This window comes from Polistes dominula, unplaced genomic scaffold (assembly GCF_049000335.1).
Source record: "Polistes dominula isolate Pdom_NZ unplaced genomic scaffold, Pdom_raw_medaka contig_84, whole genome shotgun sequence".
NCBI classification, from domain to species: domain Eukaryota; kingdom Metazoa; phylum Arthropoda; class Insecta; order Hymenoptera; family Vespidae; genus Polistes; species Polistes dominula.
The window spans coordinates 2,086,521-2,112,620 of NW_028300944.1; the positions used below are offsets into that span (position 1 = coordinate 2,086,521).

At 28.8% G+C, this 26,100-nt stretch overlaps 2 protein-coding genes and 1 long non-coding RNA gene across 3 annotated transcripts; 2 read left to right on the forward strand and 1 right to left on the reverse strand.

The window, feature by feature from the left end:
• Positions 1 to 261: 261 nt before the first annotated feature.
• LOC107073084 (uncharacterized) lies at positions 262 to 3,414 on the reverse strand. The gene is made up of 3 exons (XR_001476686.2): positions 2,988 to 3,414; positions 2,719 to 2,906; positions 262 to 2,558 (listed from the first exon to the last, which is right to left on the reverse strand). It is a non-coding gene; the product is annotated as an uncharacterized LOC107073084 (long non-coding RNA).
• A 3,837-nt stretch (positions 3,415 to 7,251) lies between these two features.
• LOC149032799 (uncharacterized) lies at positions 7,252 to 9,039 on the forward strand. Its single transcript, XM_089171831.1, has 2 exons — positions 7,252 to 7,744; positions 8,402 to 9,039. Exons 1-2 carry the CDS (start codon positions 7,450 to 7,452, stop codon positions 8,437 to 8,439), a joined length of 333 nt encoding a protein of 110 aa, XP_089027957.1. The 5' UTR covers positions 7,252 to 7,449; the 3' UTR covers positions 8,440 to 9,039.
• Positions 9,040 to 12,485: 3,446 nt separating this feature from the next.
• Positions 12,486 to 25,261, forward strand: LOC107073083 (nose resistant to fluoxetine protein 6). Its single transcript, XM_089171681.1, has 11 exons — positions 12,486 to 12,577; positions 17,758 to 18,017; positions 18,088 to 18,258; positions 18,389 to 18,482; positions 18,793 to 18,912; positions 19,032 to 19,197; positions 21,985 to 22,160; positions 22,259 to 22,388; positions 22,916 to 23,233; positions 24,004 to 24,185; positions 24,789 to 25,261. The coding sequence occupies exons 1-10, from the start codon at positions 12,486 to 12,488 to the stop codon at positions 24,127 to 24,129; spliced, it is 1,653 nt and encodes a 550-aa protein (XP_089027807.1). The 3' UTR covers positions 24,130 to 24,185; positions 24,789 to 25,261.
• The last annotated feature ends 839 nt before the right edge of the window (positions 25,262 to 26,100 follow it).

The following is a 26,100-nucleotide window of genomic DNA, read 5'->3' on the forward strand; positions in this document are numbered from 1 at the left end:
AGAAAAGAATATATATTATCTTAGTTATCAATTTTAATTATATTATATATATATATATATATATATATATATATATATATATATATTAGGTCGTCCCAAAAGGTTCTTCCTTTTTTTTAGATTAAATAATTGAAAATATAGAAAAAGGTAAAATAGGTTAGAATCGATATTGTTTAATAAAATAATATAAAATACAACAAACAAAGTATATTACGTATGCAACATTGTTTAACTTGTCATCAAAAAAAGAACGACCTAATATAAAATAGAATAATATATTATTTATGTATATTATAATAAATACATTATTTATATTACAATATATAATATTTTTGTTAACATTTTTTGAATCGAAAAAAGTTAATTAAGGTTATTGATTTCTCGTTTGATTTTCAGCCACGACAAGTATTTTTGGGTTTATGCTTGCCAAGTTCGTGCGATCGACAATCCTTGACTTCGATGTTAAGAGCCAATGCAGATCGAGTCGAATTAGAGGGTAACTTTACATATCGATCGGTTGGCCCGAAGATTCACATTTTCACGGTGAAACCAGTGCCGTTAAGCGACTACACCGTTTGGCAAGACCCCAAATTTTACGTGCTAACGTGAGTGATGTTAATAATACTCTTTAGTGTGATACCTAACTAACAAAGTTGTTTGATATTGTTTAGTACAATGATAATCTTCCTTGGATATTAGTTATTCCTTAAATTTAAATTACCCCTTATATCCAAAGTAAGATTATTCGAACAAATGTGATTCATTTTTTGATATTTTATAATAATATCAAATTATTTGAATATTTATTTATTATACGAGAGTTATTATAATTGCTTATTTGAATAATCCTTTATTGAGATTACCTATCAATTTATATTTTTCCTACATCGCAAGCAATAAATTTTGTAGATGCAATTACAGTAGTCACTAATTGATTGGTTCTATATACCTGAAAATTATTACCGATCGTAATGTGCATTAGTAACACGTGCTCGTTAGCTTCGCTACACTTTCTCTTCCTAATTATTTTTACAATCAATCCAATAAATTTCTTAATAATAAAACAGATAATCTTATTAGCCATTGACATATTTCGTAGGAATTCGATACTTGGACTATTATAAAATGATAAATTAATGAGATACATAATTATGTTTAACCATTGATTGACGTTTCATTTCATCAATCATATTTTATAACAGGGTTATTGAGTAATTGGATAACCCATCATCTCTTTTATTTTTTTACCCTCATTGGAAAGTTATTTTAACGATATCGGAAAAATGAAATAATCGTCTAACTTGACCGATTTTTATAATTAATGACTACGGTTAATTTTATTCAACCAAAAGTAAAACAATTCTTCATTTACATTAAGATAATTCAATTAACTTTTCATTTTGTTCGTTTCTAAGTTTATCTTACATTGTGTTGCAACTTGCCGGAGATTGTAATTACATTTTCTATGAGTTTGCATATTATGCATATTAGATTACCGCAATTATTAAAAGAGAGAGAAGTCAGAAACTTTTCTAATAAATATAAAGTCTACTGGAAATTTTGTCAGTTCAAACAAACATTAGTTCAATTTTTCGTCACTAGGGGGTAAGGCCCCATTTCTTAAAATGGAATATATACAAATTGCCACCATGTTGGCAATAGTTCAAAAGTAATTAAATTAATTAACACTATGCCGTCCGCACGTCTAATCTAGATTTTTTCGTGTCGCGCTGGTATTTATATTATTATATATTATTATATATATATAAGTATATCGCAGTTACGCAATAATTTCTGAATAGCACCAAAGTGGAGCCAGCGGCTCTTATCCAAAAGTTTTCGAATGGCACCAACGTGGAGCCACCGGACGCCATAGTATTAATTGTTTAAATGATGAATAATTTATTATTTTATTTCATTTTCAAAATGGACAGTATTTTCCAGTAGATCTAATATAACAATGGCACATGTATTAAAACGAAATCTTTCAAATATTATTAAAAATAACTTCCAAACTATATTCTAAAGTAATTCGTGTGCTTATCTTTCTAATCTTACGAAATCTAAATAGACATTTTAATTTTGCACACATCCCGAAAAACTTCTGCATAAACAAATTTAAAAATAAGAATTAAACTTTGGTGTAAAAATATACAATCGCTGGAAGTGTCACCTAGTACCAGACAGATTTCACTTCGAACAACTAGCACCGCAAATTTTTAAATCATCCGGCATCGATCACATATGATGAACATTCAGAAATGTCTGCACATGCTTCATGAGCTTACCAATACCAGTTGTAACGCTGTATACAGTCTTCGTCGTAGTTCGCTAAGCACACTACGCAAATAGTTCTTTCAATTTCAGATATCTCAGACAGTGGCTGTTTTTTCTTATCTCTATCTCCACTTTTTCCCTCAGCTTTTACTCCTTTGACTTGTTTCCCCTCTAGTTCACTTCTTCCTTTAGCCTTCACGTCTTTGGTTTGTTGCTCGTACTTTTCTTTTGCTATCTTCAATGCAGTTTTCACTGTCCAGCGTTAAGGGACTGTTTTTCATCTGTACAAGGAGATAGGATGATATCAACATTACGTGAACTATACCTAATTCATTTTGAAAATCAACAAAAAATTCATATACAACGAATAATAATAGAGTCCTTTACAAATAAACAAATATCATAAAGACTTAAACACAGAAATGTAGCTGTAAAAAATACCTGAATCTTGGAAGATGCAGTGTTTTCCTGCCGAAACAGAAATCAGCTGGTCCTGATATTGCCTTAAACGTCATTGATAAACTGGATCGTATGATCCTGTACCACACGTTTCATCTGTTTTGGATTATTATTTTTTAAGATATATGAGTGGCTAGTGCTAGGTGCCGTCCGAAGTTAGTGAATTCCTCCTATATATTAAATATAGTAATAATATATATATATAGATTACTGTAGTTGGCATTAGTGACAAGTAGACGTCGAATACATACATTATAAACGGCTTGAAGTACTCTTTAACATTTTGTGATCATAACTTGATAGCATCAGTAGTTGACTTGTGTTTACATCATATAGTTATTTCAAATTAGAAACGTCAGATTATAAACCAACTACTCGTCATTGGCGGGAAGTGTTACTTTATTATTTTAATAGTAAAAAATCAGCCGGTGAGGCCCACCGAATACTCTCATACGTTTATAGAGTGGATATTATATCCCGTCAAACATGTTATAAATGGTATCAAAGCTTCGAGAAAGGTGATTTCAACTTAGACAAACCTAATGCAAGACAACTAAATAAAGAACGGGTAATTGAAGAATTAGTGCGTTTGACACTTGAAGACCCGGGTATTACTCGAGAAGAGATGGAAAGAAAAGTGAAAATAAGCCAAGTTAAAGTTTCACAGTACCTAAGCAGTCAGGAATTTCAAAACAAATTAAAAGAAAAAGAGCAGGAGCAAAGTTCTATACCTCTTGGTAATATATATATATATATATATATTTTTTTTTTTTTCATGTATTTATTTTTTGGAAAAAATTGTAAAATTCAAGAAACAAAATTTAACGATTGGAAAAATGTGTGATATTTAATATATATATAAATATATATATATATATATATGTGTATATAATAAAAATAATATTTTTTTCTCGAAAACTTTGAGACGTCAGTCAGTTTAAAATGAGAAGAATTTAAATAAAAGTTTTATTTTGTTGTTTGTCTGTTTGTTTGAAACATATTTTGAAACTTTTATGATCATTGTCAAAGTTTATTTATGATTTATTTCTTCAGTATATAATATTATATTAACCGTTACTAAACACTGCAAATTATATTGATTTACGAATATTCGTTTCAAAGAATTCATTTTAAATTTGACGTACCGGATACAAATGATTTAATATACGTAATTTCTTTTTTATCATTTATTTGAAATAATATATTTTTCTTAGAATAAAATATTCTTTAGAAAGTAATAAAATATATCTCAATCTATTCATTAAATGAATAAATAATTTTAAAATAGATTTTCCGTTTATTGAAATGAATTTAAATTTGAAAAGACTGTTTATCAACTAATGTTTATAAACTGTGTCCTAATGATATATAGAACAATTCTGTGCCTCACTGTGTATATAAATATTTGACCTTATTTTTCTGTTGCTATTTTGAATTTAGATTTGAATTTAAAGCGTAAAAGGACTAGTTCTGATTGATACTAAGGGACAACATAATAAAAACATTACGTGATTAATATCTAATCCGTTTTGAAAATCAAGACAAAAATTCACATATAACGAATTATAATGAAGCTTTTTATAAATGAACAAATACCACATTGACCTAAGCACAGAAATGTAGCTGTACTACTTACACGAATCTTAGACGATGCAGTGTTATCCTGCCGAAAACAGAAATCAACCGCTCCTGATGCTGCCTTGAGCGTTACTAGATAAACTGGATCGTATGACCCTGCACCCCTTTCACCTGTTTTGATTATTATTTTTAAAAATATTTGAGTAGCTGACGTTAGGGAAAAACTCGAAAGATAATTTGATTTTTTTGTCTATGTGTGGAATCACGAGTTTTCCATATTTTACCTATCTAATGAACACATCAACCGTTCCCGTATCATTAAAGTATCATTAAAGAAGATTTACCTACTGTACAAATATTTTTACGTCAAATAATAATAAAATAATTTCTTGATACTTGTCAGGGTTTCATAAAATTTCACTGTACATTTAAATGTACCTCAAATATAGATATGCTTATCATAAAATCTTTGGACAAACATAATATTATCATATCTATTGTAAATTTATTTTATAAATTGTAACAATATTTAAGTGATTTCTTGACTGTTTGATTATTATACTTCATTTTATATATATCTAAAATATAAATTATGTTAAACATTACTGTTGTTCTATTAAATATCTTGTTTATAACTGTCATTAATTTGCACATTACTCAAATATAATTTGCAGAATAAATGATTTCCTCACTTATATTTTGTTACAACAAACATAATGATATTTCTTTTTTCATTATATATATATATATATTTGTTATATATTGATTTGTGTTATTATTAAAAAAATAAATTACCACCTCTGTTAAAAGACGATCAGTCGGCTTATAATCTGACGTTTCGAATTGGAAACAACTATATGATGTAGGCACAAGTCAACTACTAATACTATCAAGTTATGCTCACAAAATATTGAAGAGTATTCCAAGCTGTCTTATATATATGTATTCGACGTCTACTTGTCGCTAATGCCATCTACAGAAAAGCTATATATATATATATATTATATATGTATATAAAAAAAATGTTTTACTCTTATTGAAACTTTGGAACATCGGTCAGTTTAAAATTGGAGGAATTTAAAGAAAAATTTTATTATTCTTTTGTTTGTTCGAAAAATATTTTGAAACTTTTATGATCATTGTTAAAGTTTATTTAAGATTTTTTTTCTTCAGTATATAATATCATATAAACCGCTACTAAATATTACGAATACTATTGATTTCCGAATATTCGTTTTATATTTGATGTATTGGTTACAAATGATATAATATACCTAATTTCTTTTTTTTTTCATCATTTATTTGAAATAATATATTTATTTTAGAATAAAATTTTCTTTTGAAAGTAATAAAATTAATCTCGATCTATTCATTAAATGAATAAATAATTTTAAAATAGATTTTCCGTTTATTGAAATGATATGAATTTGAAATGAATTTGAATTTGAAAACACTGTTTATCAACTAATGTTTATAAACTGTGTCCTAATGATATATAGAATAATTCGTTGCCTCACTGTGTATATAAATATTTGACCTTTTTTTTCTGTTGCTATTTTGAATGTAGATTTGAGTGTACAGCGTTAAAGGAATACTTTTGTTCGTTACTAGGAAACATGATAATACCAACATTACGTGATCTATACCTAATATGTTTTGAAAATCAACAAGAACATTCAAATATAACGAATAATAATGGAGCCCTTTATAAATGGGCAAATACCATAAAGACTTAAACACAGAAATGTAGATGTAACATTTACCTGAATCTTAGACGATGCAGTGTTTTCCTGCAGAAAACACTTGAGCGTCACTGATAACCTGGATGGTATGATCCTGTACAACACGTTTCATCCGCTTTTGATTATTATTTTTTAAGATATCTACAGTTTATTTTGAAAGAGGTCAAAGTCCCATTTCTATTGTAAAAAAAAAAAAGAGTAAAAATATTTGCTATATAAATCACAGGATTATTATGATTTAATAAAACAATATAAAGAAATAATAAATTCATTTTACATGAAATGAAATGAGAAAATTTCATTAAAAAAAAAAATCTTCAAAACACAATCAAAAAACAGATAAGAAGAAACACTAATGAAGAAAAGGTTAATTGCTTGCCAATATGATGGATGAGGTTTATTAAAATTGTACCATATACTATTTTATTTAAAACATCGATTAAAAACAAAGAATTTAAAACTGTAAATTATCTACATATCCTAAAACATCGCTAAAATTGGAAAAAATAGCCGTGGCGGCTTTGTACCAAGACGTTTGACCTATTAGTTAAGAAAAATATAAACATTTCAAGTAGTTATTACCTTATATACCTCCTGTGTATCATAAATATTTCAAAAAACTCTCATATACAGAGAATAAGTAAATACTACCAATATATTGTATTTTTTACAATGTAATTAACGTCTAAAATTAAAAATACTACTTCCATTTTATATTTTGTCATTATTGGGATACAAAATTTGGTTAATATAAAACAAACTTTAAATGATATTTGATTTTTCAAAATTAAAATTAAACGATTTTCACAATTGTTTCATTTAGAAAGTGATGTAAGTTTAATGCAGTAAGTAAATATACGTTACTTTAGTCAAATTCGCGTAATACAAATTTATATAATTAAATGGCATATTGATAAATCTGTAGAAATATTGGCAGACTTCATATAACTAGCCTAAATTTTTTAATTACCAGATATACAAACCTTTAATTTTCTCGAAAAAAGAAAAAGTGGATTAACATCATTTTGAAAAGAAACGGTTAATATATGAGTTATCGGCGCTAGGTGATGTTAAATGTTACGTGAACTCCCCCTACATATTACATAAATATAGTAGTAATATATATTAGGTATGGACATATACATATGTATATAGATTACTGTAGATGGCATTAGTGACAAGTAGACGTCGAATACATACATATAAGACAGTTTGGAATACTCTTTAACATTTTGTGAAGATAATTTGGTAGTATCAGTAGTTGACTTGTGTTTACATTATATATAGCTATTTCAAATTAGAAATGTCAGATTATAAACCAACTACTCGTCATTAGCGGGAAGTGTTACTTTATTATTTTAATAGTCAAAAATCCGCCCGTGTGGCCCACCGAATGCTCTCATACGCTTATGGAACAGGTATTATATCCTTAACAACATGTGTAAGGTGGTATAATTACTTCAAGAGTGGCGATTTCAACTTAAACAAACGTATTACAAAAACACTAAGTAGAGAACAGCAACTTGAAGAATTAGTGCGTTTGAAGCTTAAAAACCCGGGTATTACTCAAGGAGAGATGGCAGCAAAAGAGAGAATAGGCAGATTGAAAGTTTCAGAACTCGTAAACAGTCAGGAATATCAAAACAAATTAAAAGAAAAAGAGCAGGCGCAAAGTTCTATACTTCTTGGTAACATATATATATTAAATACTAAAATAATATAATATATATATATTTTTTCTTGCATTTATTTTTCTGAAAAAATTGTAAAATTAGAGAAATGAAATTTAACGATAGGAAAAATGATATTTCATTTATATATATAATAAAAATGTTATTTTCTTTTTGAAAACTTTAAAATAAGAGAAATTTAAAGAAAAGTTTTATTCTTTTGTTTGTTTGAAACATATTTTGAAACTTTTATGATCATTGTCAAAGTTTATTTGTGATTTATAATTCCAGTATATAACATTATATAAACCGTTAATAGGTATTACAAATAATGTTGATTTATGAATATTCGTTTCAAAGAATTCATTTTATATTTGAAGTAGCGGATACAAATGATATAATATACCTAATTTATTTTTTCTTATCATTTATTTGAAATAATATATTTTTTTTAGAATAAAATATTCTTTAGAAAGTAATAAAATTGATATTAATTTATTCATTAAACTAATAAATAATTGTAATATGGATTAACTGTGTATATGAATTTGAAAAGACTATTTAAAAATTATTGTTTATAAACTTTGTCAATAATGATATATAGAATAATTCTGTGATTCATTGTGTATATAAATATTTAACTTTACTTTTTTTCTGTTGCTATTTTGAATGTAGATTTGAGTTTAAAACGTAAAAGGACTAGTTCGGATTGATACTAAGGGACAACATAATAAAAACATTACGTGATTAATATCTAATCCGTTTTGAAAATCAAGACAAAAATTTACATATAACGAATTATAATGGAGCTTTTTATAAATGAACAAACACCACATTGACTTAAGCACAGAAATGTAGCTGTAACACTTACCTGAATCTTGGACGATGCAGTTTTTTCCTGACGCAAACAGAAATTGACCGCTCCTGATGTTGCCTTGAGCGTTACTGATAAACTGGATCATATGATCCTGTACAACAGGTTTCATCCATTTTTTAATTGTTCACATTATTATTTTTTAAGATATATAAGTGTCCAGCGTTACGTAAACTCCCTCTATATGTAATGATAAGAAAAGTTTGAAAATTGCTATCAGTATGCAAGAGTTTCAGGACGTGAGACAAATTTCTTGAGTTACAACTTTATTACGCGAGTGAAATTTACATAATGGCAAATACTCGAAGGCATTAATTTCAACTAACTTAAATATAATAGATACTTTTAATAATTGCACATTAGAAATGAAAATGCAAACGGTATTAGTAGAATTTAAAAAAAAAAAAAACCATCTTATCGTCTCTATGTTCTTTTATAACACATAATAAATATTATATGTTGAAAAGAAAAACAGTATTGCATACGCTTACATTCATAAACATACATAACATTTACATTCATAAAACATACATAATATTACGCTTACATTCATATCCGTTTGATCGAACAGGTCATACGATTTCTTTTATTTTTATTTTTTTTTTTTACAATACTTACGAAACGATAATATTACTTTTATAGCGTGCAATCGAGTACACGTATGTCTTCGAAGTGTTTTCTTTTCAAAAAGGTTCATGCACTATGACGTGTAAAAAAACAAAAAGATATGACGCGCATGATATAACAAGAAATAAAATGATCGTGTATTTTTTATGTTCGTATGCAGATATAACGATTACTATTGGTACTGCTAATTAAGCTTTTATTTTTACGGTTAATTATCACCTTTTGATCCTTCGAATCATATGATTGCAAACCTATCCCTTTTTAAATAATTTAATTATTAATGATGATCGTGTATTTCGTACTACGTTAGAATGCAGATATCACGATTAATGCTGGTACTACTAATTAAGTTTTTATTTTTACGATTAATTGTCACCTTTTGATCCTTCGAATCATATGATTGCAAACCTATCCCTTTTTAAATAATTTCTTTATTTAATTTAATTATTAATGATTATCGTGTATTTCGTACTACGTTAGAATGCAGATATCACGATTAATGTTGGTACTACTAATTAAGCTTTTATTTTTACGGTTAATTGTCACCTTTTAATCCTTCGAATCATATGATTGCAAACCTATCTCTTTTTAAATAATTTCTTAATTTAATTTAATTATTAATGATGATCGTGTATTTCGTACTACGTTAGAATGCAGATATCACGATTAATGTTGGTACTACTAATTAAGCTTTTATTTTTACAGTTAATTGTCATCTTTTGATCCTTCGAATCATATGATTGCAAACCTATCCCTTTTTAAATAATTTCTTAATTTAATTTAATTATTAATGATGATCGTGTATTTCGTACTACGTTAGTATGCAGATATCACGATTAATGCTGGTACTACTAATTAAGCTTTTATTTTTACGGTTCATTGTCACCGTTTAATTCTTTGCAATCATATGTTTACAAGCCTATTATCCTTTTTTAGATAATTTCTTTATTTAGATGAGAGTTAACATAAACAGTTTGCGTCATTTATCTAATTCCCAACGTAAAATCTCCTAATATGTATTTAGAAACCTGTTCTTTCATAGGTTTGCCAATTTTACTTTATTTATTCGAATGCGAATTTTAAGATTGAAATTGATTTATTTAAACATTGTTATTGGAAAATAAATTGTAATGAAAATGTTTCGTTAGTTCGTTTCCAATAATTTATGGATAGGGTTAACAGTTGAAAACGAAATAATAATCCAAACAAAATCGTGTAACTTAAATTATAATCTAAGCAACGTTATGATTCTAAAAGTTTTAAACAGGGGTGGGGTGTCTCATTTAAATATTCTTTTTTATTGGAGTTTCACGCTAATATTTACGAAAGTTCTTATTCGTGCGTTATATTTGGTACACGATGGTACGAGAGAGAGTTGAAAATTGTTCGAATAATTCGTCTTTAATTCCTGTTGAGTGTTAGTTTGGAAAATTTGAAATCAAGAAGTATATGTACTGAAAATTTCTCAACGAACTTTCCAATTTTATTTTCTGTTTTTTTTTTTTTTTTTTTTTTTTTAAATATTAAAATTATAAACGAGAAAAACATCGCATCGGTTGGTGAATATTTTTAGAGTTTATTTCTAATTGGAATTCGAGGAACGATGAATTTTCTAATAATTAATAATAATAATTTTTATCCTTTTATCCTTTTTAAACCCTTTCTCCTAGTTCGTTCAATTACGTTTTGTTGGTAGTCGTGTAATCGATCGTTTAATCTTCCTGACTATTTCACATTTTTAATAAACGCTTATCTCTTTGATTTTATATTTTTTTTTTTCATTTTCTCTTTTACTCATCACCATCGACGTGCAAAAGCGTTCGACCATTTTTTTATCATTATTATTATTATTATTATTATTATTATTTATCGTTCCATTTTTTTTCATTAATAAACGACGATTAATAATCCCGTTTATCTTGGAAAATACACAAATGAACGATTTCATATTCTCGTATATTCCGTCGGATTAATTTTAATCCTATGAAAATTTTAAATTACGTTTCATCACTACACGATACTCTCAATTTTCTATGAAAACACGATCAGTTCAAATTTATATCTAAATTTATTTTAAACTCATGGATTTATTTATATCAAACATTTATCAATGATAATGAGAAATTAATTTTAAAAATACGAATTGTCGAACGCTAAATTTGCACATTGAAGTGTTTTATTTAGTTAATAATTCAATTGTAATTCTTAAGAAAATGGAACTTAATTCGAATTAATTGACGAAGAAATATTTATTCTTATTATTAAACTTATTACAATTGATTACTATGAAATGTCAGATTTTTAAATGAATATATGATATTACATATCTTTTTACAAAAACTGTTTATTTAACCCTTTTATTAACCAGCAACACGAGACGATTTCGGCCAAATTAGGGAAACATTTAACATGTACTTTAAAATCATTGATAAACAAATAAATGTATACAAATAATCAAATTTAACAAATTTATTTATTTTTATATCATAAACAATAAAATTTGAGAAATATTATACTCTGTAATTAGTTTTTGTATGATATTTTGCAAACCAATATCCAAGATGCATCCTAGGTTTATCAAGACACGTATCATACTAAAATGTTACTTCCTTCCTACTTCCAGGTGTATTACAATCAGAGCAAACCTTACAGTCCCTTTTCGGCCCTTTAAGTATTATCTTTAAGTATATCTTAAAAGAAATATCTTATCACATATCGTAAATAAGCAGATAGATTAACAAAAGACTTCAAATCAGTCGGGCGCCGTATCAGCGCCACTCGAGTTGTCACTTAAATCTGCCGGGCGCTAATTCATCATTAATCAAAATATGCTCCATTCGCTTCAATACACTTTTTCCAACAAAACTTTAAAGCATAAATGAATTTCTTAATTAATTTCTGATCTTTAGAATCAATAAACTCTGATATTGCATTGTTTAGCCTGTAAAAACAGTTCCAAATGATTCACAAAATGATAGTCCGGTGAATAAGCTGGGTGCGGCTAAATTTCATATTTCAATGCATTTAATTATGCAATTGTTTTTTGCTATATATGCGGCCGAGCATTGTCATGGAGAAGTAATGGGCCTTGCCGATTAACAAGTGATGGAAGTTTCATTTTCAATTTTTCATGAATCTGATTAATGTACTGGCAGTACTTTTCTGACGTAATTGTCTCTCCTGTTCGAAGGAACGATTAATGAACTACACCAGTCACATTCTATCAAACTGTGATTCAAATCTTCCGTGGATGAAGTGATGGCCTTGGAGTATGAGCACAAACCTCATCCCTATCAAGCCACCGAGCACACCTTTTTCTGTTGTCATAAAAAATCCATTTTTCATCACAGGTAATAATCCGATCGTAAAACGGCTCTCGATGAAATCGGGTTAGTAGTGACGAGCATACGTTCAACCGATCCAGCTTATTTCGTGCGGTATCCACTTATCCATTTTTTTCACCTTGTCAATTTCAGAAAGGTGTCGCATTATCGTTATATGGTCAACTTTCATACTGATAACAAGTTCTCTCGTGGATACAGTTGGATTCACTTTCACCAATGCCTTCACATCATCATTTCTCATGATCGTTTTGGGTCTTTCTCACGGTTCGTTTTATAGTGAAAAATCACCAGATAGAAATTTTTCAAACCAATGCTGCACTTTTCGATTGTTAATTGTATTCTCCCCAAACGCCATGTTTATGTTTCATGCAGCTTTTGCAGCATTATTATCAAGTTTCTACTCATACAAGAATATTACACAAATTTCAGTACAAAATTCAAAAGAAATAACAAGAAGGAATACTTTAGAGAAAATCTCCTATGTTAAAATGTTACTCCGGCAATGGACAGTACAACTATAAAAGAGGTTATGTCAAAAACAAAAGCCTAACGAAAACATGGAGAGAAACGTTTGCATGTAAAAAAAGAAACAACATTTTATATGTACCAACCTAATATTATTATTTATCATCATTTCCATCTTGAATTTAACATCGCATGAAGCATCTTGGTAATATTTTATTATGTATAAGTATTTGTACTAATCATCAATAAAAAAAGACTAACCTAAAAATGAATTGACCTCAACTCTACACGTGGCATCGTTTCGTTACGAAAATGAAAAGTAGATTTAAGCGTATTAGGATCAAGTTCGTTTTGCAAGTGAATGTAATTCGAGAAAAAGATTGATTTAAGTCTCTTCGATTATACCATACCATACACGATTATTTACACTGGTCTCTCTTGCATTTTCTCGCTTGCAGCAGTAACAGTAGCACCACGGTAACAGCAATAAGAGTTAAATATTACGTAAGATTGTAGAAAGCCTTTAAACATCCAACTCGTGAAAGTGCCACGTTTATCGTTTGAATTCCATTGATCTTATATGCGTTTTTTTATGAGATCGAATTGTATTTTAATGTAGTCAAACGTTAAATTAATATGTATGATCAATTAAACACCATTTTTATTTAACTTTCAATTATTTTCTTAATTTTTTTTTAACATACAATTAAGGTGAACTAAAAATTCTTACCTTTATTACGTTATAAACTGTATAACGGATTGTTTATATAAAATTTAGTTAAATAAAACAACCACACAGGATCATTTAATTCACCCTAATGTTAAAATATTGAAGAAAGTAATTTTTTTTTGTGCGTTTCTACTTTTAACTTGTCAATACATTTTTCAAGCAACGTTGCAATATGAATTTGCTTCCATTAGCGGGTTAATTATGGCACGGTGATGCATAAATAACGATAGTACGGGATATCGATTATCGAAGATCAATCTTAAAAAGATTATTAAGTTAAGAAAAGGAAACATAAATATCTATGGTAGATATATCGTAATAGTTTTCGATCGTTAAAGAAAATGGGTTAATCGAATATTATTCTTTAACCTTGGACTATTACCTTATTGCGTGTCATACTTACATTAGACTAATTTTCTTATTTTATAGTATAATAATCGTAGATATTTATTATTCAAGTCTTCCAATCAAATAGAATATTTCTATAAAATAAATTCGTTTTCGGATACAAGAATATTTAATCGAAAAGATAAATTGAGAAATTGTTTTAATAAAAAAAAAAGGATCGTTTGTATATTTTTAGTTTTAAATTTCTATCTGAGTAGAAATTTAATAATTCAGCTTTTTTTTTTTTATTGTAATAATACGTTGAACAAAAAAATTGGATTATCAAAGTTTTAAAATTGTCTCCAACAAGTGGAAAATATTTCAATCGAAATTTTATTCATCCAATCATCTGGTGAAAGTAACTCGTACATTTACAATGAAAGGTAATTTTGCGAATTGAGATGCTGGGATTTTATCTCTCTCTCTCTTTCTCTCTCTCTCTCTCTCTCTCTCTCTCTCTCAGGTAACACTTCTAATTTGGTTTCCATCTGTTTCTCCGCAACGATGCATAGGATACGAGAAATTTACTGTATAACGTAAATTGCATCTTACCGGATCTTTCTTGAGACTCTCCCAAGAGAATGAAAGAGAGTGAGAAAGAGAAGAGGAGATTGGGTGGGGGATTTAAACAGTTGAATCCAAGGAAAATCTAATACAAGTATGAAACAAACACTTTCGGAGAATATTAATGAAAATCTTTTGCCATTTTTCAATGATTTAAACAATTTATTACTTTTTACAAATTACAAAAATTCATTTCATCACAAAAATGTATTTATTCATTATTTTTCAACGGTATAAACAAATTTATCATATCGAGAGTTAAAAGAAATAAAAACAACAAAAAATATACACCGTAAATACTCGTTGAATTTAAAATCAAATTTTATTTACAGCTTGAAATATTCATTTCGTTTTCTTAAACAAATTTGTTATACCTTTTATAAAATGATTACACAATATTTGAAAATGTGAAAACATTGATTTTTACAATTAATTCATGATATCGAATTATTTGAAATGTGACACTGGGTATATGGCGTGGTTTATACAAAAAATATAAGAAAAATGCATTCGTCTTTCGAAATCAACGATTTGCTCTCTTGAAAACAAGAAGTATTCTTACTTTTCGATTTTTCATTCTAGTACTTCCGAGATATAGATAAGAACTAGTTCTAGTAAGTAATTGCGAAGGTCGACTTACAGTAAAACGTTCACCTACCTATCTACCGAGTGAGAGTTTTATTTCAACTTAAAAGGAAATTCATGTTAGTTCAAATATGGTACCATGAATAATTAATTACAAATCATTCGAACAATTTTTACTCGAAATTATTTGTTTACATTTTTTCGAATACTTTGAAGTATTTAATAAAATTCAATTGCAATTGATACCACGAATTATTAATTACAAATCATTCGAATAATTTTTACTTGCAATTTGTTTCAATATTTTCGGATACTTTGAACGATTCAATAAAATTCAATTGCAATTGATACCAGATACTTTGAACGATTTTCGAATCCTTTGAACTATTTAATAAAGTTCAATTGCAATTGATACCACGAATAATTAATTAAAAATCATTCGAATAATTTTTACTTGCAATTGTTTGTTTCAATATTTTCGGATACTTTGAACGATTCAATAAAATTCAATTGCAATTAATACCAGATACTTTGAACGATTTTCGAATCCTTTGAACTATTTAATAAAGTTCAATTGCAATTGATACCACGAATAATTAATTAAAAATCATTCGAATAATTTTTACTTGCAATTGTTTGTTTCAATATTTTCGGATACTTTGAACGATTCAATAAAATTCAATTGCAATTGATACCAGATACTTTGAACGATTTTCGAATCCTTTGAACTATTTAATAAAGTTCAATTGCAATTGATACCACGAATAATTAATTAAAAATCATTCGAATAATTTTTACTTGCAATTGTTTGTTTCAATATTTTCGGATACTTTAAACGATTCAATAAAATTCAATTGCAATTGATACCGGATACTTTGAATGATTTTCGAATACTTTAAACGATTCAATAAAATTCAATTGCAATTGATATCATGAATTATTAATTACAAATCATTCGAACAATTTTTACTTGCAATTGTTTGTTTCAATATTTTCGAATACTTTGAACGATTCAATAAAATTCAATTGCAATTGATATCACGAATTATTAATTATAAATCATTCGAATAATTTTTACTTGCAATTTACTTGCAATTGTTTGTTTCAATATTTTCGGATACTTTGAACAATTCAATAAAATTCAATTGCAATTGATACCACGAATTATTAATAACAAATCATTCGAACAATTTTTACTTGCAATTGTTTGTTTCAATATTTTCGAATACTTTGAACGATTCAATAAAATTGATTTGCAATTTGCGTTAAAAGAATTTCCACTCTTTGATATTTATGCAAATACTTTTCTTAAAGTATCTATTGAAAGTATCTACTTTAATGTAAGATAAGAGATTGCTTCGATCTAATTTTGTTAATAGTTTTTACGTGCATACATGGATATTGGAAAACGCACGTAATATTTTTCTCACATAAACTAGAATAAACTAAAATTCATTGAAAATGAAAAATACATTTTTTTTTCCAATTTACTCATGAATTTTTCATTCGTTCAACATCATTAAATTGTAATTCAAAAGTATTGGTAGTGAGATCATTAAAATTACTTCTAAAATAAATAAATTAGTATTCTCCGAAGTACGATCTTCATTTATTCAACTCGACAAGTAAAATTGTTAGTTTATCTTTGACCTAACCAAGTCTCGTATTATTCAAGGCTAATCGAAACGTTTTCTTCTTACTCAAACATACACACTCATACAAAATTTATGAATCCTGAAAAATATTCAAGAATAAAGAACAATACTCTCTACGAGTATTTGAAAACTTTGAACAAGTTAAAATATGAAAATCCTTTGATAAGTAATAGATTTATGGCAAGAGGTCAGGAGACATTAGGTGTGTCTCTTTAAGTGAAAAGAAAGAAAATCTGAAGAAACTTTCCCTTTCGAAATACCACTTGGAATAATAATAAAAACCTATGAAAATGAAATTTTATGTGCATGGTACAGAATATATAAGCAGTTTATTTTAAAAGTGACTTAACTCCATTGGTGTTGAAAACGAGATATTGAAGGGTTTGCATTGAAATGTGATTAAAAATATATTAACGAGTTATACTGCTTAAATGTATCTAAGGGTATTAAATTTATAGTTCCTATTAACATTATGACGTCCGGTGGCTCCACGTTGGTGCCATGCGAAAACTATCGGGTAAGTGCCGATGGCTCCACGTTGATGCTATTCGGAAATTATTGCGCAAGCGATATATATATATTTTATATTATATATTATATATTATATATGTATGGCAATTATTAAGTGAATAATATGCGTTTTCTTACCAAGAATGGAGTTAGGTCATTTCTAAAATAAACGGCTCATATTTAGTTTAAAAGTAACATTATTTAATTTAAATATTAATTGTACATACTTAATTACATAATAATAAATATTAATAATATTTCATTGTTTTTGTTTGTTTGTTTAATTTTAGTACCATCGGAGGAGGTATAGTTCTTTTAATGATATGTGCAGCAATTTACGAACAAAATATTGTCATAGAAAGCATTGATATCGAATCTTCAAGTGGAACGAACAATAACGAAAAAGTTATTAATTTTGTGGATAAAAATTTAACACAGGACAGTTGTATTTCTATAGTACAAGAAAATGGTGAAGAATTGATCGACAAAGTATCGAATAATATACAAAAAAAGGATTTAAATACTCAGATAAAGAATATTAACGAGAAAGGTTTGATTGAAATGAAAGTATTTTTTGAAAAACATTTTCTTCTTGTAATTATTGAAAATGATTTTTGCAGAATTTTGGGTGAAGTGTCTATTAGCTTTCAGTCCAACTATAAATGGTGGAAAAATTATCAGCACCGAACCAGCTGCCAGAGACAGTTTGACCTGTCTTCATGGTCTTCGAGTCTTTTCATTAGGTTGGGTCGTAATGGTTCATACGTATCTACAAGTTTTTGCTATAGCAGGTGAACCAATTAATTTTATCGTCGAGTCTATTTTCTAACACCTTTTACACATTTGTTTCAACTAACGTCAGCAAAATACTTTTTGCCCTTTTCTGTTACTTCTTTCTTTTTTCTCTTTCTTTTTTCTTAGATAATAAAACGCTGCGAACCATCACCGAGAGGAACTTTATGTTTCAGACGATCAGCAATGCTACTTTTTCGGTTGATACGTTTTTTTTCATCAGGTAAATATTTATTTTATTTACTGGATGAACCCATTAACACGTTGAGCGCCACGCGAATTTTTAGGGAAACTCTCGTCAGGCCACAGGCGTTAGTTTGTATTGAAAATAGCTGAACGTGTCAGTCATTTGTGACGGACGCGGCCTAAGCGGAAAGTCTAGGTGTCAGTCACCGATGACTGACATGGCGCTCAACGTGTTGAAGTTGAAGAAAAATTTGACAAAAATAAATGTCAGGTAAAAAAGATAAAATAATATTTACAAAAAGTTGAAATTTAACAAATAAAAAAGTTCACCTCATTTTATTCTACAGCGGTCTTTTGGTTACAATATTGTTCTACCGATCATTGGGTAGTTTGAAAATCGATAAAAGCGATTTCTTCAAAACTAGCACAAGCAAGTTCATCGTCATGATTCTTTACAGATTTGTTAGGTGAGTAGAAAGTATCCAATGGAGAAAAAGATAAAAATAAAGAGATGACTTTTTTTTTTCTTTTTGTGTCACGATTACTCCTCGACCTATATTACGTTACTTTTTCCTACTTCACGTAGATTGACACCGGCTTATCTCTTCGTTCTTGGGATAAACGAAATCTCTATAAAACAAGTTGTAGCAAGAACCGTTTACACACCGGAAAATGCTAATCATTTGAACTGCGAACAATTTTGGTGGAGAAATGCACTATACTTGAATTCACTTTATCCTAGAAAAGAGATGGTAAGTTTTTTCTTTTTTTTTTTTTTTTTATTATAACACAATCGATTACGTATAATAATAGTTTCGTCATTAAATAATTTTCGTCATAGGATTAACCGTAAGAAATAATAATAACCGTTTAATACGTTCTCGTAGATTTCGTAATAGATCAACCTGTTAATCTCATTACATTTTTTTTTATAACATATTGAATCATTTTAGAAAGGTATAACATTATCGAGTCTACAAAAAAAAAAAAACGACACGATACTTCAGATTATAATAACAATGTTGTAGAAGTAAAAAAAGAAAAAAAAACTCGATTACCTTGCAAATCGCATTGTGATCTAAAAAAAACATGGGTTAACGTTTAATCGATCGTTCCTATTTGCTAATTGTTATCTCGATCGATGTAATCCTTAATTGATTCGAACGAGATTATCGTTCTAGGTTAACATACTTATGTCAGGGTGGAAAATGATGTGGACCGTTTATTTGGAAATTGATGAACAAAGTCCATTTTCTGTTTTTTTCTAGAAAATTATATTGTTTAATTTATTTATTGGTTTATTGTTATAAATTTATTATTTATATCTCACAGATGACACATCATTTAGGTTATGTAACGTTCCCATTCAAATAGGTTCAATTATTAATTATATTAATTATACAACTTTGCTCCCGCAGTTTTCCTATAGATGGCATTAGAAACAATTAAACGTTAGAGATCCTATAGAAGGGTCGTATGGACGCATCCCTGTCGATATGGGTCGTAGGAGGGCGTATAAATTGTAAGGCTGAAATCGTGGGGGGACAGCTTCCGTTGCATCGAGCAGCCATGTTTATCTTTAGTATGTATTAATGGCTGTGGTTAGTTTAAGTTTGGAATATTTATAGTTTTTATTATGATATTTATGTTTAATTGTTTTTTTTTTTTTTAGAAGTTTTCTATAAATGTAAGTTTAATTTCTCATTTAATAATTACAAATATAAATGTACAAACCTAACCTATAACTTATCGTTTGAATTATTCGCGCGCAATCACGTGACTACATAAGTTCCTGTCCCCCAAAATTCTTTGGCGCGTCCCTCCTACAGAGTCCCTATTAAACATCGAATACAAACATTATGAATTTATAAATATATGCTTCCAATACTATTTAGCATCTAGTGAACATAACCTGATAGCACCAGTAATTGATTTGTGTTTACATACTCATTAAAAATGTCAGTTTATGAGCCGAATCCTCGTCCTCCTCGTAAAAAATCCAGCATAGTAGTGTAAGACCAAAAGTTTTTGAAGATGAGGAATTAGAGCATTTGCTCGATGAAGACTTATGTCAAAGTTAAGAGGAGTTGGCAGGATTATTGGGAGTGAGTCAACAAACAGTTTCAAAACGTCTAAACAGTCTGGGAATGATCCAGAAGCAAGGATATTGGGTGCCATACAAGTTGAAGCCGAGAGATGTTGAACGGCGTTTCTGTTTCTGTGAACAACTGCTTAAAAGAAAGAAACGGAAAGGATTTCAGCATCGCATTGTAACTGGTGACGACAAATGGGTTTTTTACAATAACCTCAACATTATGGGGTTATCCCGGCCACGCTTGTAAGCTGATGACTAAATCGATTATTCACGGATCCAAGGTAATGCTCTGTATTTGGTGGGACTAGCTCGATGTAGTATTTTATGAGCTGTTAAAACCGTCTGAAACAATCACAGGTGATCTATATCGAAGGCAATTAATGCGTTTGAGCCGAACATTGAAAGAAAAACGGCCGCAATACCTCGAAAGACATGAAAAAGTTATTTTGCAACATAACAATGCTCGGCTTCATGTTGTAAAATTTGTCAAAACATACTTGGAAACGTTGAAATGGAAAGTCTTACCCCACCCGTTATATTCTTCAGACGTTGCTCCCTCTGACTATTACTCATTTTGATCGATTGCACACGGCCTGGCGAACCAGCACTTTCGGTTTTATAAACAAGCCCAAAATTGGATCGATTAATGGATTGTTTCAAAAGATTATCAGTTCTTTCAACGCTAGATCCGATTGTTGATGGAAAGGTGAAAAAAGGTAGTGGGAAAACAATGGACAGTACTTTAAAACCTAAATGTAAAATCAGTTTCTTACAATAAAGGTTAGAATTTAAAATAAAAATTGCGGAAGCAAAGTTGTATTCCATAATAAAATGAATCAAAATAATCCTTTAGTTTATACAGAAAATTCTTTTTCCTTTTTATGTTCTATGGAAATTGGATTTGCACAATTTTCAAAATAAATGGTCCATATTGCGCAATGATATTTATTAAAATTTTTCGAGCAAAATTCGTTCGCAAAAAAATTCGAATGTGCGTGGTAGAAAATTTCTTGCTAAGCGCGAATAAATCCGATCGAATGCAACCCACTGATCGGTGGAACGTAGGAAATGAGGGGAAAGGGGTGGTTAGAGGCGCGTTTCAATCGTTTTCCAATAATTAATTCTATCGGTGATGGGAAAGTTTTGGAGAAACGAATGAGACACGATCTAACGTAACAACGAGTGATCACAACAAAAATCATCCTAACGAATAATCAATGAAGTAAAGTTAATTAGTTTCTTCTTCTCCTTCTTCTTCTTTCCCCCTCCCTTTCAATTCTTCGACAGTTTTGGAAGATATTTAAACTTGTGAATTCATCTTTTGAACTATTGTAACTTGAAACTTCTTGTACAGTTTCTATCAAAATTACGAAACTTTAATTTTCAAATAATAATAATAATAATAATAATCATCATCATCATCATTCTCATATTTAAATTTCAGTGTATGCTTTGGAGTTGGTATATGTCAAACGATACTCAATTTTACGTACTTGGTATAATACTTCTTTTGTTATCAGTGAAGTATAAAAAAATGGCAATCAGTTTGGTGATATTTCTGATAATATCTTCTTGCTTCACCACCTTCTCCGTAGCTTATACGAATGATTATGTTGCAAGGTAAATCAAAAAAATTACGTCACGTTTTATTTTTTTTCTCTCCTACCTTTCGATCGAATGTTTTTTTGTTCAATGGATTTAGTTATTCCTAAATGTAGGATTCAAGAACCGTTTGCACTGTTCGATGAACTCTACGATAAACCATGGTTAAGAGCTGGACCATATTTCATCGGTACGATTACGGGTTATTTATTGTTCAAGACCAACTGCAAAATCGAATTATCTTTGGTAAGTAAAATGGACATTAATAAAATTATTATTATTAATTTTTTTATAATACAATAATAATAAAAAGTAAAAATAGTCGAGTTTCAAAGTCACCCACATCATAATATCGTGAATTCTAATTGAAGACAATTCTATAGGAACTATTATTAAAAAAAAAAAAAAAAAGTAGAAAATAGGACATTGGTAGACAGAATATTATCGGGACATGTATTATGTCCCGTATGAATGGCGTATGCCTCTCTTCTAAGAGGACGACGGCACCAAACGTGGCCTCAATTTACCAAATCGATCTCTCATATTCCAACGACAATTATTTTCTATTCCATTTTGTTATAACATAAAATATTATAAAATATTATCAATGATCTTCTCAAATTTTTCTTTCACATTTCAATTTTTTAATCCATCCGAGTTGATGTAACCCATCAAACATTTCTCATTTAAATGAATGAAAAAACAAATGAAAGAAATAAAAATAAATATTATTATTATTATTATTATTATTATTATTATTATTTTATTTTCAGTATATTAAGTTGACAGGTTGGTTGCTGTCAGGATTGATAATGTTCTCAGTTGTGTACGGCTTATATCCAGCTAATTTAACGGTAGCGGTGAGTTCCATTTACGCGGCCTTGGGTCACACTGCTTGGGCACTTGCAGTGTCCTTCATCGTGATACAGTGTTGTACAGGCTCAGCTAAAATGATAGACAATCTTCTGTCCCTGAGGTTGATGTATCCTCTATCGCGACTAACTTATTGCGCTTATTTGATTCACCCTGTCATCATGATGATCACCGCTGGTCAAATGGATGGCCCGTTGCACCTTCATAATGGGATTGTGGTAAGACTTGTCTCATTATTTTTACATTTTTCTTTTATCTTTTTTCTTTTTTTAACCTAACTTAAGATATTTCTAAGAACAAATTTTCAGTTAAACCTTTTTATTTAATATAAATCTAATTTTTATTATTATAAAATTATATAAAATTATAAAATTATTGTTACGTTTTGATAGAAATTATGTTTCACCAGTTAACTGTGCATTGACGAGTATACTCGTCATGGAGAAGTGTATTGACGAGTATACTTGTTATGGAGAAGTAGCATGATTTTGTATATCGACGAGTATACTCGTCATGGAGATATATATTGACGAGTATACACGTCACGCGTATAATCAATCAACGCGCCTAATTGTCAATTTTACAAAATAAACCCATCTTTTTGATCCAATATTTTAGCAGTGCAACTTGCTTTGTGATTAACGAGTATACACGTCATGGAGAAATATATTATTGACGTGCATACTCGTCATTGAGAAATGTATTGACGAGTATACTCGTCATGCGTATAAAGTAGTGACCATTGGCCATTTCAATTGTAATTTTTGAAAAAAACAAAATATATTCTCAAATTTCAAGATATTTCAAGCGGAACTTACTTTGTGATTGACGAGTATACACGTCATGACTTGATTCTGGCGACAGTTAACTGGTTAAAATCTTTCAGAGTTTTTGTATGGGATGAAACTAAAGAAAATGAAAATCTTTTGATGTAAAAAAAAAAGAGCATATTAAATTCAGGCAAGGTTATACGTTTGTGCTTTTATAGCTCATCGTTTACTTTGGCAACCTTGTCGCATCCTACCTCGTGTCATTTTGCATTTCCATCGCTTTGGAGGCACCCGTTGTAAGCCTTTTGAAGATTTTCTTTACTGGAAAAAGACGGATGAGATAGAAGAGGGTCACATACAAATTTTATTGGTCGTCGGTCCTCGTCAGCTGTGACATTTGGTACGTTATTAACATATTATCGTCGAGAAAGTCGTGAGCTTGACTCACGCGTGTAGCGAGCAAAAATGAGCGAAATATGAAAGCAGTGCACTTTTTAGAAAACATGTTGTATCTTCACATCTAGTAGTAGGATTTCAATGAAATTTGAAAAATAAGTATCAAATAGTATTTCGAAGATGTAGAAAACTTAAACTCAATGCTATCAAAATCAATCAACTGAATTTATGCTACTTTGTAAGCACGAAACTTGCAGTATCAAAATAGCACATTTCATCAAATTAATAGTTTTTCTTAAAAATTAATAAATTTAGGACTAAACACTGGTCAGGCTTTACAAAAAAAAAACAACCAAAAACATCATTCCTGCTCAAAAATTAGTGACAATGAAAAAAAAAAACAAGCATTAGTAAGTGTTTTACTGAAACTTTGCTTACGTTCTGCATAAAACGTATTAATACGTGACCCGCCGACCAGTGCCAGTCTGTGGAATGGGTAGAAAAACCCGATCCTCCTATAGTGTGTTAACGAACAAAAGAAAAACATAATATTATAATAAAAAAATATAACTATTCTGTTGTTTATCAATTCATTTCAATTTTTCAGAATCAGAAGAAGAAAACGATGAAATAAAAAAAAGTGAACTGACGTATACTTTAACCCTTTGATTGCTATGGGCGAATATATGCGTCCAATAGAATTTCTTTTTCTTTTATTTTATTGAAATAAACTAAACATTAACAGATAAATCATTCCGTCTCAATGCGATTGCAATCGTCAGACGTGTTCCACATTCAAAGGGTTAAACGAAAGAAAGAAAATAAAAAACATTTCCGTCAGATGTTACAAAATAAACGTATCAAACGTTTATCGTTGAAACGTAAATGTCGAATGAACAGTTTTTTTTTTCTACGTCAACCGTGTATGTATCGTTAGCCCTTCGACACTCGTAAAAAGGGTTGTTGAGTTTCCAATGTATCCTGTAAATAATATATATATATATATTTTTTTATATATATCACAAGTTTATAACTGTAAAATAAATATGTCAAATGATCTGGAAGTATGAGTGAATAATTTTGGAGAACATAATAAAACGATAACAAATAAAAAAATGGTGAGAAAGAGAGAAAAAGAAATATTATTGCATTCTTCCCTATAACCCATTCGTTATTGTGTATCGATAAAAATAAAATGAAAGGAAGTTATATATATACTGTGACAAACAAGTCGATTCTTCGGAAAAGAACTACTCTCTTTTTTTCTTTTCTTTCTTTTTTTTATTTTTATACCCCATCCTGTGTGTTTCGTTATTATATCTGTCGATAAAATATAAACGATCTAGAAGAAGAAACATGTATAGGATACGTTCAATTAATACTTTTCGTTTATTTTAAAAGGTTAAAAGTGAAATTCATTTATCGACAGGTTAAAGTTTATTTCTTTGAAAAATTGAAAAAACATGGATAGCAAATAATAGACGAAATAGAATAGAAATGGAAATGTTTCTTTTTTTTTTTTTTTATGTACACTGGGATACGTTCGAATTGGATTTTTCACCCAAGAAATGGGATATGTAATAAAAAGGTTTTTTTTCTTTTTTATTGAATTCCATTTTTAAAATTTGAAGATTAATTTTTACAGCATTTTTTTTTTTTATAGATCATTCGTATAGTCTCAGATAAAAATGTTTCATCATTGAGGATTACTTGTGATATAGATGAATAAGATTTTATTAAATAATAAGATGGTTATTTCGTAAGAGATATACTTACACTTATCATTGTAACACACTTTTGAACTTATAAATCATGTCAATGCATTACATCAGAATAAATTATAATTCTCGGTTGAGAATAAATTATATATTCCTATATTAATAAAAAAACATGTGTGCATATCATACAAGTTAGAAGTG